Genomic DNA, 12,509 nt, shown 5'->3' with positions numbered 1-12,509 from the left:
TGAATCTTTTTATGTTCATACAAATATTTACACGTTAAGTTCGCTGAAAATACAAGCACTTGAAAGTGAGAGGATGTTTATTTTTTTGCCGAGCTGCCGTCTATATATTATATAATGCATTGAAGTAAAACTGTCAAGAAGCTGCATGTGCACTTGCATACAGGTAATTCATAAATAAGTTCACTATTTATACCAATAAAAAAATAAACAATGTGCATACGGATACTTTACAGCCTGCTTAAATAGCCTATTATTAAGAGGAGATATGTAAAAAAAGTCACTGGAGCTATTGAAGCTGTCGGGGGGCCATGTTTGATCTAAATGGCTAGTGATATTGCTGATCATCATCTAGGATGTCTGATCTATGTTTTGTTTCTTTTTGACACTCCTTTCTCACTAACAACAATGAGAATTGCAGGCATGCAGCATGAATTATACATGTGCAGCAGATTTCATATGTGCATCCACAGACAGAGCTGTCAATGGGAGAAGGATATCAAACGAGTGTAGAATGAAGTTGTAAAATTAAAACTGCAAGTGGAGAAAATTCTGTATTTCACTTACAATTTGCAAGTCTGATTTATTTTTTATTTTTATGAATTTACTTCAAAATTCAATGTTTATTTAAACTGAGTAAGTGAAAGCCCAAGTTTGTGCAGTAAGAGGGTAATGTCATGTGGTGGAAGCAGAAGATAACCTGTGCTATCTGGATGTAGGAATCAGGATCCTGTTTAACACAGGATAATATAAAATACACAGAATCTACCTTCTTTCAGAATACAATTCTATAAACATAAAACAAAAGATTGATTTCAGACCACCACACATGTATGCATTTCATAATATACATTTATTTGTATTATTGATTCCTAAAGGTATTGATTGGTTCGGATTCTCTCTTCCAGAGAGGGACATAGAAGGGTGTGTAAAAGTCAAAGTTACACATAAACATTCATGCTCAAACACATGCTCAGTAGTAGTGAAAGGGAGAACAGCACATAACTGCAGTCTACAATGGAAACATGTCATTTCTGAATCTCCTTTATACAATACTACAATGGGTGTCATACCATGGATTGACAGCTCTACATATCATCCAAAAAATTGCTCGATGGTTCTGTTGTGTGCAGTCAGTCACTAACCCTCCCCTTGATCTCTTTCTGTCAGTGGAAGTGGGACAGGAAGTGTGTGACAGGGTACTCGGAGGTATCCAGACCCAGCACCCTGCTGACAGTGAGGAGCCCCAGCCTGGACTCCACCCCTCCTTCCGCCTTGACCCCTATACTGCAGAATGGCTCCTCATACAGGCCCCGCAGTATGACCCCTTCCTGCTGCAGCCCTATCCCTTCCTGCGGAGATTCATCCCCTCTCTGCCTCTGCTGGAGCCCCTCCCCTTTCTGTTGCTCTTGCTGCTGCTGGAGCCCCTGCCCCTCCCTCATCTTCTCCTTCTCTTTCACCTCCTCCTGCCATCTTAGCCCCTCCCCCTCCCATCCAGGCTCCACCCCAAACTCACAGAGCCTAATCACACCCCTTTGGTGCAGCTCTCTGAGCCGCCCCATACCCATATTCATGATCTGCTGCTTATGCTGGGAGAGCAGGCCCATGACTCCCGTGAGGTGGCACAGGGTGGGGGGCCTGGGCCGGGCAAGGCAGGGGCGGATTCCTAGGGCACACAGGAAGGCACAGAGCAGCAGGTCCTCTCCAAACACTTCCCTCACCCAGTCGCGCAGGTAGTATCCCCCCATCCGTGCGTTGATCTCAATCAGCTTGGGCCCTGTGGGGGTCAGCTTGAGCTCCACATTGAAGACACCATCCCGAAGCCCGCAGCCCAAGCAGCAGGAATGGGCTGCTGCCACTAACCGAGCCTCCTGTTCCTGGGAGAGGCCTGTGGGCATCTGAGCTGCTGTCTCAGTGAAGCCTGTGAAGAGGAGGGAGTGTAAGTACCATCTAATTAAAAACAAAATCTTAGTCTACACTGAAATAGGTTCTGATAGTAGTTTTAAATGTCACATCAGTGTCACAATATTGGTTGTTACCAAGTTCTATTCCCTTGATTGCGTGTCCATCTCATTTCAATGCAGACTTTCATTTTGAGCATAGAGTACATGGTTTTGATGGCAGTGTTTCACTTTGTAAGATTTCTGTGGGGTTGGGGCAACTATTTTGTGTTTAGAGTTTTGAATACATGAGATGTTAACACACATTTGCTGAAACTACAATTGGGAAAAACTGTAATAAGGCTCTAATGTTTGAAGAGTGAGGATTCTGAAGAACCTACGAGTTGCCAACCAAAACTCCTCAGGCTAATGCCTACTTGTTTCTGAATACTTACCTGGGACTCGAGTGGGGCCGTTGTCTGACACGAAGACCCCTTCTAGCCGGCCCCCACTAAGGACCAGGTCCACGTCATGCTCGGTGCCCCCTAGGAAGTCCATGAGGGTCAGGCAATTCCCAAAGCCCTGGCCGATGCCTGGGAAGTCGGCCTCACCCCTCATATGTTCCAGGTGAGCCAACGCCTCCTCCAGGGACCCCACCAGCCGTGTGCCAACTGCCCCCCACCCGAATTCCATCTTCAGCACTGCGGGGAAGCAGATTGGGGGTGGTAGCGGGAGTTGGGCGGTGGGGAAACTGGTAGGATTGAGAGTGGGAGTGGCAGAGGAAGTAGGGAACAGAGGGGGAGTGGGATTGATACTGGGGGAGGTGTATGTTGGTTGACTGGGATAATTATTTGGATATTTGTGGTTGTTGCTGGGGCAGTTGCCAGGGTGGACGGCCCTGATGATGTCATCAGGTGTCTCAATATGGGCGCAGGGCACAGCATACACCTGGGGGGGGGGTGAGAGTAAGGGCAGCAGGGGGGCCTGTGGCTTTGGGGAGGAGGCCATCTGGGGCTGAGTGACATTTGCAGGAACTGGAGGGGGGGGAGCAGCGAGATGAGAAGAAGCAAGAGGGACATAAGGCCTGAGAGAGGTGGTGGAGAGAGGCGAGAGAGAAGGAGGAGAATAGGGGTCAGAAGCAGCAGAGATAGAAGAAGGAGGAGGAGAGGAGAGAGGGAGGAGGCAGCCCTGCAGATGGAGGTGGGTGCGGCTCTTCTCCTTGGCAGTGAGAACAGCAGACGGGGGGTTGCCAGGAAGACCCAGCGTTTGGCTCAGAAGGGCAGCCAGCACGGTGCAGCTGTCCCAGAAGCACAACACACCCTGAGGTTGAAGGTTGCGCTCCCTGAGCCAGGTCACCACAGCAGCACAGTGCTCTGGGTCCTGACGGTGGTCAGACAGGTCCAGGGGCAGGAAATGGGATACCAGACGGGAGGCAAAATGGTTGGGATCAGATTCCACCAGGAAGATCTGAGAGAGAGAGAGAGAGAGAGAGAGAGAGAGAAAAGAGGTCTAATGGAGTGAAGTGTGATTCAGATACACTGACTGACTGACACACTAACACACCTCTCCCACTTTCCTCACCTCCACACCGAACTCCTTAGCCACCTCCCAGACAAATGCCTTGCTATCTCCCCCTGCCCCCACCACCAGCACCCTCTTCTCCTGCAGCAGATGCCTCTGCGAGCGAGAGAGCGGGGAGTGGAGGAGAGAGCCCACACAGCCCTCCTCCTCCTCCATCCCTCCTTGCCTTCTCCACCCTACCCCCCCTCCAAGACAGCAGCTCTGCAAGCAGCTCCAGGGGTGCAAGCCCAGAATCACAGGGGTCACAGTGGGGTCCCAGTCACTGCCACGACAACAGTCGCTCCCCTCTCGCTGCACGAACTTGGAAAGACTGAGCAGCATGTCTACTCCTGAAAGAGAGGGAGAGACAGAGATAATACAGTACAGCATAGACACACTGAGTGACTGGACACTACAGTAGAAAAACACTACACTGTGATCACCAATCAAGTCAGTTTGTGCCTCCTGGCCTCCACGTTGGCCTGGTGACATCTGGGCCTCGGTGTCCATGACAATGCGAAAGCAGCACAGGGCAGAGTGAGTTAGCAGCCGACGGAGGGAGAGAACAATGGAGCGGTCACCCAGGCCCCAGTCCTGCAGGGAGGAGAGGAGAGACTGGGGCAGACTGTCCCAGTGAGAGAGGGGAAGCTCACTGAGGCCCACCCTACACAATAGCTGAAAGAGAGAGAGAAGGTTAATACAATGGTATAACAATATTATACATTATGAGCTGACTGATACACTGACTGACTCTGACACACTGGATACTGCAGCACATTCACACTGACTCACCTTGTACAGCAGGGGGATGTTCTGTGGGGAGCGGGTGATGATGGCACACACTCTCATAGACAACTCTGATACTGAAGCATCACAGTCCGAGAGAGACAGAGAGAGAGAGAGAGTTAATACAGTACAGCACAGAGAGATTGAAACTACATACCACTATATATTACACTACACTATAATATACTATAGAGTACAACACAAAACAGTAAACAGTCCTGGATCCATGTTCCATGGTTGAGTTTGAGTTGACAGGTGTGGTGTGTGGGGAGGAGTTAGTTCAGAGTCCTACTTCCTCCCTCACCTGGGTGTGCCTGGCTGCCCGGGTGAGGAAATCTAGGACCAGGATTTATGCTGGGACAGTAGGCCTCGATAAGAGCTGCCTCCTGTCTTTGCAGCTGGGCCAGTAGAGAACGCAGCTCCACCCACACAGCCTCGGGGTCCCGCCCATCTAAGAAGCGTATTGGCCGCCTGCACCCAGACATGCCCACCCACCGGCCTCCACTGGGCTTGAGCACCACCTGTGGGAGAGACAGGGTAACTGAGGCCATTAACAGATGGAGTACAATAATCATCACCACAATTAATCAATTCAAATACCAATTCAATTGCGAATACTACTGCTATAGCTACTAGTACTATTACTACTGCTAGTACTACTACTATCATACTACTTAATTAAAATTAAATTAAAATCAATCCAGTACCAATAAAATACAATATGAAGTACCAATAATATACTAATAACGCATCAATACAATATCGATCAGAATACCAATACAGGATCAACAACTCACTTTCCCAGTTGCTCTGATAGCCGGCATGTTTAGAAAATGCATCAGCTCCTCCCTCACTCTCTCCTCATCTCCCTTCTCTGCCACATCCCCCACTCCCAGCACCCACAACCCTCTCTCCCCCTCCCCCTTGCTCTCTCTCTCCTCCTGGATCACCACAGCCAGCGTGGGGGGGGTGGGCAGCAGCCCCTCTCTACCCAGAATCTTCCTGCAGTTCAGAGTGTCACCCCAGAAACGATACAACTCAGGAGAGCCTCCCATTGGACAGCCCAGGTTGCGAATCACTTCCTGTTGTTGTGGGCCCACTTCCACCCAGGGAGCGCAAGGTAGGAAGTATGTGACCCGACGGGGAGGGATGAAGGTCAACAGGTGGGTGCGGCCACCCAGGTCAAAGATCACTGCCCGGTGGACAAGCAGGTGTGAGTCATTGGGAGAGGACGAGGAGGAGGGGCGAGAGAGCCAGGATGGGGAGAGGCAGAGCAGGGAGTCACCTGAAAGAAAGAATGCGAGAGAGAAAAGGTTAATACAGCACAGAGTTGTAACCAAGTCACTAAAACTGGGACTCGAGTCAAGTCATTTAGGAGTATAGGCTCGAGTCAGTGACATTAAGCTCAAGTTGAGTCGAGTCACCTATCTGTCTCGACTCACTTAGAGTCATTAGTTCTGACTTCTTGATTCAATCCAATTTTATTACAGAAAATAATCTATCTATACTCAGCAAAAAAGAAACGTCCCTTTTTCAGCACACTGTATTTTAAAGAATTTTGTAAAAATCCAAATAACTTTACAGATCTTTATTGTAAACAATATTTAAACAATGTTTTCCATGCTTGTTCAATGAACCATAAACAATTAATGAACATGCACCTGTGGAACGGTTGTTAAGACACTAACAGCTTACAGACAGTAGGCAATTAAGGCCACAGTTATAAAAACTTAGGACACTAAAGATACCTTTGTACTGACTCGGAAAAACACCAAAAGAAAGATGCCCAGGGTCGCTGTTCATCTGTGTGAACGTGCCTTAGGCATGCTGCAAGGAGTCATGAGGACTGCAGATGTGGCCAGGGCAATAAATTGCAATGTCCGTACTGTGAGACGCCCAAGACAGCACTACAGTGAGACAGGAAGGACAGCCGATCGTCCTCGCAGTGGCAGACCACGTGTAACAACACCTGCACAGGATCGGTAAATCCGAATATCACACCTGCGGGACAGGTACAGGATGGCAACAACAACAGCCCGAGTTACACCAGGAACACACAATCCCTCCATCAGTGCTCACACTGTCCACAATAGGCAGAGAGAAGCTGGACTGAGGGTTTGTAGGCCTGTTGTAAGGCAGGTCCTTATTGGACATCACCGGCAACGTCACCTATGGGCACAAACCCACCCTCGCTGGACGTGATTTCCTGCAAGACAGGAATGTCAGTGTTCTGCCATGGCCAGCGCAGAGCCCGGTCTCAATCCCATTGAGCACGTCTGGGACCTGTTGGATCGGAGGATGAGGGCTAGGGCCATTCCCCCCGGAAATGTCTGGGAACTTGCAAGTGCCTTGGTGGAAGAGTGGAGTAACATCTCACAGCAAGACCTGGCAAATCTGGTGCAGTCCATGAGGAGGAGATGCACTGCAGTACTTAATGCAGCTGGTGGCCACACCAGATACTGACTGTTACTTTTGATTTTGACCCCCCCTTTGTTCAGGGACACATTATTCCATTTCTGTTAGTCACAGGTCTGTGAAACTTGTTCAATTTAGGTCTTAGTTGTTGAATTTTTATGTTCATACAAATATTTACGTTAAGTTTGCTGAAAGCAGTTGAAAGTGAGAGGACGTTTCTTTTTTTGTGGAGTTTATATATACAAATATCTGTGCTCAGTTCGATGGACAGTAATGAATAATACCAAAATTAAATATTCTTACTTTTACTCAAGTGACCCTACCCTATAACCATTTCAGACACTACATTAAATGAAATTTGGTGGGATTTAATTTCATAGAGACAAAAAACTGAGGCGGAGAAAAATAAGGTTATAATGTACATGTAATTAATATAGAATGCATGTTTTCCTCTAACTTCTTCCTCATTAACATTTTTATGTACAAGACTGTCCGCATGCGTGTGTCTGCATCAGTATGTGTGCCTGATACTATTATTCCTTGATAGAGAACCTAATCCACTGTGATTTACAGGATACATTAGCACTACAAAAAGTGCAAAAATACAGTTAACAATTCCAATATGTGCTAATGTGTTTGTATCAGAATGTGTGTGTGCGTGTGAATCAGAATGTGCATTTTGAGTCCACTGGGGGGCGGGTAAAGATGACTGCATGTAGAGAAGGGGCATTCTTGTTTAAAAATGTATTTTCATCATCAAGACAAAGAAGCGAGTCAGATGAAGACTTGCGTTTTGAGTCGAGTCACACATTTTGTGCACTGACTTGAGTCGAGTCTTTTCTTGCTGGGAATCTAGTTGAATCATTTGGTATCAAGGACTCGAGTCAAGACATCAAATAATGTGATTTGGGTCGAGTCACTGACTCGAGTCATTACAACTCTCCAGCACAGTGCAGACACACTGACTGACTGTATACTTCAGTACATTAACACGGCACTGTGAAAGAGTTAATACAGTCTTGGAAGGGGGGTGGTTGGGGTCTGTTCAACCAGAAGCCCTGGTGCCGTGAGAGACTGTTTGAACACGAGGAGAAGACAACAGGAGAACAGAGTAAAAACTGTTTGGCACACAATGAGAAACCTTCACTGAATAAGATAGTTCAAGAGCCTAATGCATTTTCCTGTCTAAGTCAAATGTTTGGGTGCCGAGACAAATTATAAACATGTGCACACACACAGTAGTAAGTTAACCAGGTGAAAACCGTCACAAGGGAAGCAGCCCTTTTCTCACCTGGAGAGCGGCAGCCCATCTGCAGCAGGAGAGAGAGGAAGGGGAGAGGAGAGCCCAGCACACAGACACACAGCTCTGAGTAGGACAGTGCTGCAGAGAGAGAGGTGCGGTAGAAAAGTTGGTAACAAAAAGTGATTTTTACACTCTGCCGGGTGGAGTGAGGCAGGGCACTGGCAAGGCTCAAGGCAGTGAGTCCAACACTGTTCAATATTCAACACTTTGCAATGGGTATTTAGTAGGGTCCATTGATTTGTTGTTTCTTGAGTGACATTTGAATACAGAGTTTAATTTAGATGGAAGATACTTTTGTCTAAGGTTTGGCCAGTATAGTGTGGGTTTGTATGCGTGTGTCAGTTTTGGTCTGTGTTTGATTCCCAGTCTTTGTGCGTCTGTGTGTCATTGTCTCTGCGTTTGTATAAATCACTGTGTGCGTGTGCGTGTGCTCACCAGATTTTGGTGTATCAGTCAGAGTGGGGGGCAACTCCAATTCATTGAGGGCCTCCTGCAGTTCCTGGTACAGCCCCCCTTGCCTCCACTGCCACCCCCACTCCATCCTCTTCTCCTGCTCCACACCCTTGTCCATCTCTTTCTTCCTCTCCTCAATGACCTTCTCCTCCTCTCCTAAACCGAGGTGGGGAGGTGTCTGAAGACTGGGGACAACTGTGGATAGAACTGAGAGAAGAGAAAGAGAGAAAGGTGTGTTGGGAGTTAAACATTCAATATTTTTGTTTAACAGCTTGGATATTGCCAGTCCTGTCATTTATAATTTGGATGTAAAAGGCTGTTTAAGTACAGTAAGCCATGTTGAGCATTTTCTACAATAAGCAATATTCACATTAAGTGGATTATATGCAGGGCTTAACAAGGTAATCATTATGTTAGTAAAAACATGCATCCATTATTCATAGTATTAGGATGTCTGACTGTAAAAGTACAAACTGATGGTTATGGGGGCGGGGACAGCCAGAGTGTGACAAGGCGGAGTGCAGAGGGGTTATTTCGGACAGATATTGACAGTTTATTCATGTTAAATTCTCGATGTTTCAAATAAGTCCAAGCTCTCCATCTCCTTTTACAAACCCCAGAGGACCTTGCAACAGATGGAACAGCAGAGACTCATGGGAGTAAATATATGCATGTTCTTTTATCCAGTCTATCCTCTAAACTCGACTTTTACCTGTACAGTGAGGGAAAAAAGTATTTGATCCCCTGCTGATTTTGTACGTTTGCCCACTGACAAAGAAATGATCAGTCTATAATTCTAATGGTATGTGTATTTTAACAGTGAGAGACAGAATAACAACAAAAAAATCCAGAAAAATGCATTTCAAAAAAGTTATACATTGATTTGCATGTTAATGAGGGAAATAAGTATTTGATCCCCTATCAATCAGCAAGATTTCTGGCTCCCAGGTGTCTTTTATACAGGTAATGAGCTGAGATTAGGAGCACTCTCTTAAAGGGACTGCTCCTAATCTCAGCTCGTTACTTGTATAAAAGACACCTGTCCACAGAAGCAATCAATCAATCAGATTCCAAACTCTCCACCATGGCCAAGACCAAAGAGCTGTCCAAGGATGTCAGGGACAAGATTGTAGACCTACACAAGGCTGGAATGGGCTACAAGACCATCGCCAAGCAGCTTGGTGAGAAGGTGACAACAGTTGGTGCGATTATTCGCAAATGGAAGAAACACAAAATAACTGTCAGTCTCCCTCGGTCTGGGGCTTCATGCAAGATCTCACCTCGTGGAGTTTCAATGATCATGAGAACGGTGAGGAATCAGCCCAGAACTACACGGGAGGATCTTGTTAATGATCTCAAGGTAGCTGGGACCATAGTCACCAAGAAAACAATTGGTAACACACTACGCCGTGAAGGACTGAAATCCTGCAGAGCCCGCAAGGTCCCCCTGCTCAAGAAAGCACATGTACAGGCCCGTCTGAAGTTTGCCAATGAACATCTGAATGATTCAGAGGAGAACTGGGTGAAAGTGTTGTGGTCAGATGAGACCAAAATCAAGCGCTTTGGCATCAACTCAACTCGCCGTGTTTGGAGGAGGAGGAATGACCCCAAGAACACCATCCCCACCGTCAAACATGGAGGTGGAAACATTATGCTTTGGGGGTATTTTTCTGCTAAGGGGAAAGGACATCAAAGGGACGATGGACGGGGCCATGTACCGTAAAATTTTGGGTGAGAACCTCCTTCCCTCAGCCAGGGCATTGAAAATGGGTCGTGGATGGGTATTCCAGCATGACAATGTCCCAAAACACACAGCCAAGGCAACAAAGGAGTGGCTCAAGAAGAAGCACATTAAGGTCCTGGAGTGGCCTAGCCAGTCTCCAGACCATAATCCCATAGAAAATCTGTGGAGGGAGCTGAAGGTTCGAGTTGCCAAACATCAGCCTCGAAACCTTAATGACTTGGAGAGGATTTGCAAAGAGGAGTGGGACAAAATCCCTCCCGAGACGTGTGCAAACCTGGTGGCCAACTACAAGAAACGTCTGACCTCTGTGATTGCCAACAAGGGTTTTGCCACCAAGTACTAAGTCAAAGGGGTCAAATACTTATTTCCCTCATTAACATGCAAATCAATGTATAACTTTTTTGAAATGCGTTTTTCTGGATTTTTTTGTTTTTATTCTGTCTTTCACTGTTAAGATACACCTACCATTCAAATTATAGACCGATAATTTCTTTGTCAGTGGGCAAACGTACAAAATCAGCAGGGGAACAAATACTTTCTTCCCTCACTGTACCTTCTTTCCTCTTCAGAGAGACCCTGGAAAAACACCAGCATAGTACAAAGGGAGACGTGTAGAGTTGCAGGTACGTATAAAGAGTGTTGCGCCCCCTAGGGGTCGTGCCCAACTATGCCACTGTGGTTAATACAGGCGGGGCTCCTGGGAAATTACAGTTTTAATTACAAGTCCCTTCAAATAAACGAAGACCAGCAAAGTGGTGTGATTCTGGTTAAACAAAGTTTCTATTATGGGCAAAACGGAGTATAATAGGCTTCACCAATAAACCGCCAAGATATAAAAACCCGAGTCTTTCAGTCAGTGATCTGCATCCCACCGCGCAGCACCGCCCCGCCTGAAAGCAATTCAGCAGCCCGAGCCAGCGCCTCCACAGCAGGGATAGACTGGAGTGCAAAACCAAATAAAACATGCAGACAAAGCGAAAAGTAATTTAAACTTTGTGAAGATACACAAACAACGCAATGGAGAAGAGACTTACGTGCATTAAATAAACCCAATTAAAATCACCAAACCAGACAATGCGAAAGCTCAGACGCACAGTGGATCCACAGAACACTAACCAGGTGGGATGACATTAAAATGGTTTGATCAATAATAAAAAAAAAAAAAAAAAAACGGTAAAACGATTTAAACATCGTTTAAGTAAGATTAAAATATGTAAAATGATAAAAACCCAAGAAAAGAAAAACGGCGAGATACCCACGCTCCTGGGTGAGTTGTTGAAATCAATTAAGTGTGCGAGTTAATTAAAACCTGCGGCTCACCCAACAAACAGTGGACTGCGCTCAAAACAACACTCTCCTCAGTCTCATCTCGCCGCTCCCTTACATAGCTCACCAATTAGGCTTTAATATGGGACACCGGTCTCAGTGCTACATTCAGTATTAGCAACTCATCTTGTAATGTTACCAATAATATAGTAAGTCTAATGTCTTTCTCACAGGGAACCAGCAATACTATCCGGGGAAGACTGCAGCAGGTAATGTAATCTATTCAGTGGCGTATTTAGGGGCCAGGGCAATTCTGAAAAAAGGTACGGGCAGAGCTGCCTGCTCGGGATTCAAACCACACACCTTAGGCAGTTCGTACACGCTAGTACTGTCTTAGGGCCCCTAAAAATCCCTAAACGCTTCTTCATTATCTACACACAGAGTGTAGTCACAATATGGAACAAACTGAAAATTTGGGAACATTTAAAGTCAGACTGGATAGGATCCTTGGATCACCAAACGAGCACGATGTGTCGAATGGCCTCCTCCCTTTGTATACTTTCTTATGTTCTTCTATGGTAGTGTAAACCTTGAAACGAGTCTCTTCCAGGTAGACGTGTTGTTTGGGGGTCAACAGGACTCCTTGATAAGATCTATTATTCCCGGCACTTTTGTTTATTTATCTTAAAAGCCGAGTTGCAGTTACAAGTACAATTACGAGCACAACAGTGCAGCGCCACTACTCCTTTCAATCCACCACACAGAGCCGTGCGTCACTTTAACCTGTCCGGCTTTACAACATGCAACTGAAATAATATGTTCTTGGGGGAACAACATAACACATAGCGATTTCTCCCTGCTTTATAAAATAAAAAAATGTATAAAGTATTTCTAATTTCTTTTACGATACCTTTTCATAGATATTTATATTTTTCAAATAATAAACTAATGTCACAGTAGTGTTAAGCCACATGTAATACTTCGTGCTGCCTTTTTTTTGGCGCTGTTGCGCAGTTTCTGCCTGAATTTACAAAAGCCATTTAGGAACTTTGTGTTTTGGCAGCACGAAAGACAGCTTTTAATAGCCTTTTAAAAACATGACAAA

General features: G+C 46.0%; 1 protein-coding gene across 3 annotated transcripts; it reads right to left on the bottom strand.

Annotated features, from left to right (window-relative positions):
* Positions 1-831: 831 nt before the first annotated feature.
* LOC136711744 (carnosine synthase 1) lies at positions 832-12,220 on the bottom strand. Of its 3 annotated transcripts, none has more exons than XM_066688197.1 (10): positions 11,459-12,220; positions 8,377-8,601; positions 7,930-8,019; positions 5,021-5,508; positions 4,528-4,744; positions 4,230-4,300; positions 3,881-4,112; positions 3,459-3,787; positions 2,333-3,344; positions 832-1,918 (listed from the first exon to the last, which is right to left on the bottom strand). In XM_066688197.1, exons 2-10 carry the CDS (start codon positions 8,510-8,512, stop codon positions 1,164-1,166), a joined length of 3,330 nt encoding a protein of 1,109 aa, XP_066544294.1. In that variant the 5' UTR covers positions 8,513-8,601; positions 11,459-12,220; the 3' UTR covers positions 832-1,163. The 3 variants fall into 3 exon arrangements, with proteins under 3 accessions (XP_066544294.1, XP_066544296.1, XP_066544295.1); XM_066688199.1 differs by lacking the exon at positions 11,459-12,220 and adding an exon at positions 11,398-11,413; XM_066688198.1 differs by lacking the exon at positions 11,459-12,220 and adding an exon at positions 11,173-11,367.
* Positions 12,221-12,509: the final 289 nt, after the last annotated feature.

Source organism: Amia ocellicauda, chromosome 16, assembly GCF_036373705.1.
Source record: "Amia ocellicauda isolate fAmiCal2 chromosome 16, fAmiCal2.hap1, whole genome shotgun sequence".
In the NCBI taxonomy this organism is placed as follows: domain Eukaryota; kingdom Metazoa; phylum Chordata; class Actinopteri; order Amiiformes; family Amiidae; genus Amia; species Amia ocellicauda.
This window is presented reverse-complemented; position numbering and strand designations above follow the sequence as displayed.

Coding starts and splice junctions, on each gene's coding strand:
- LOC136711744 (XM_066688197.1), bottom strand. CDS start 8,512: ATGGACAAGGGTGTGGAGCAGGAGAAGAGGATGGAGTGGGGGTGGCAG. Junction 5,509..7,929: donor GATGGGCTGCCGCTCTCCAG/GTGAGAAAAGGG, acceptor TCTTTCTTTCAG/GTGACTCCCTGCTCTGCCTC. Junction 4,301..4,527: donor GGGCAGCCAGGCACACCCAG/GTGAGGGAGGAA, acceptor GTGATGCTTCAG/TATCAGAGTTGTCTATGAGA.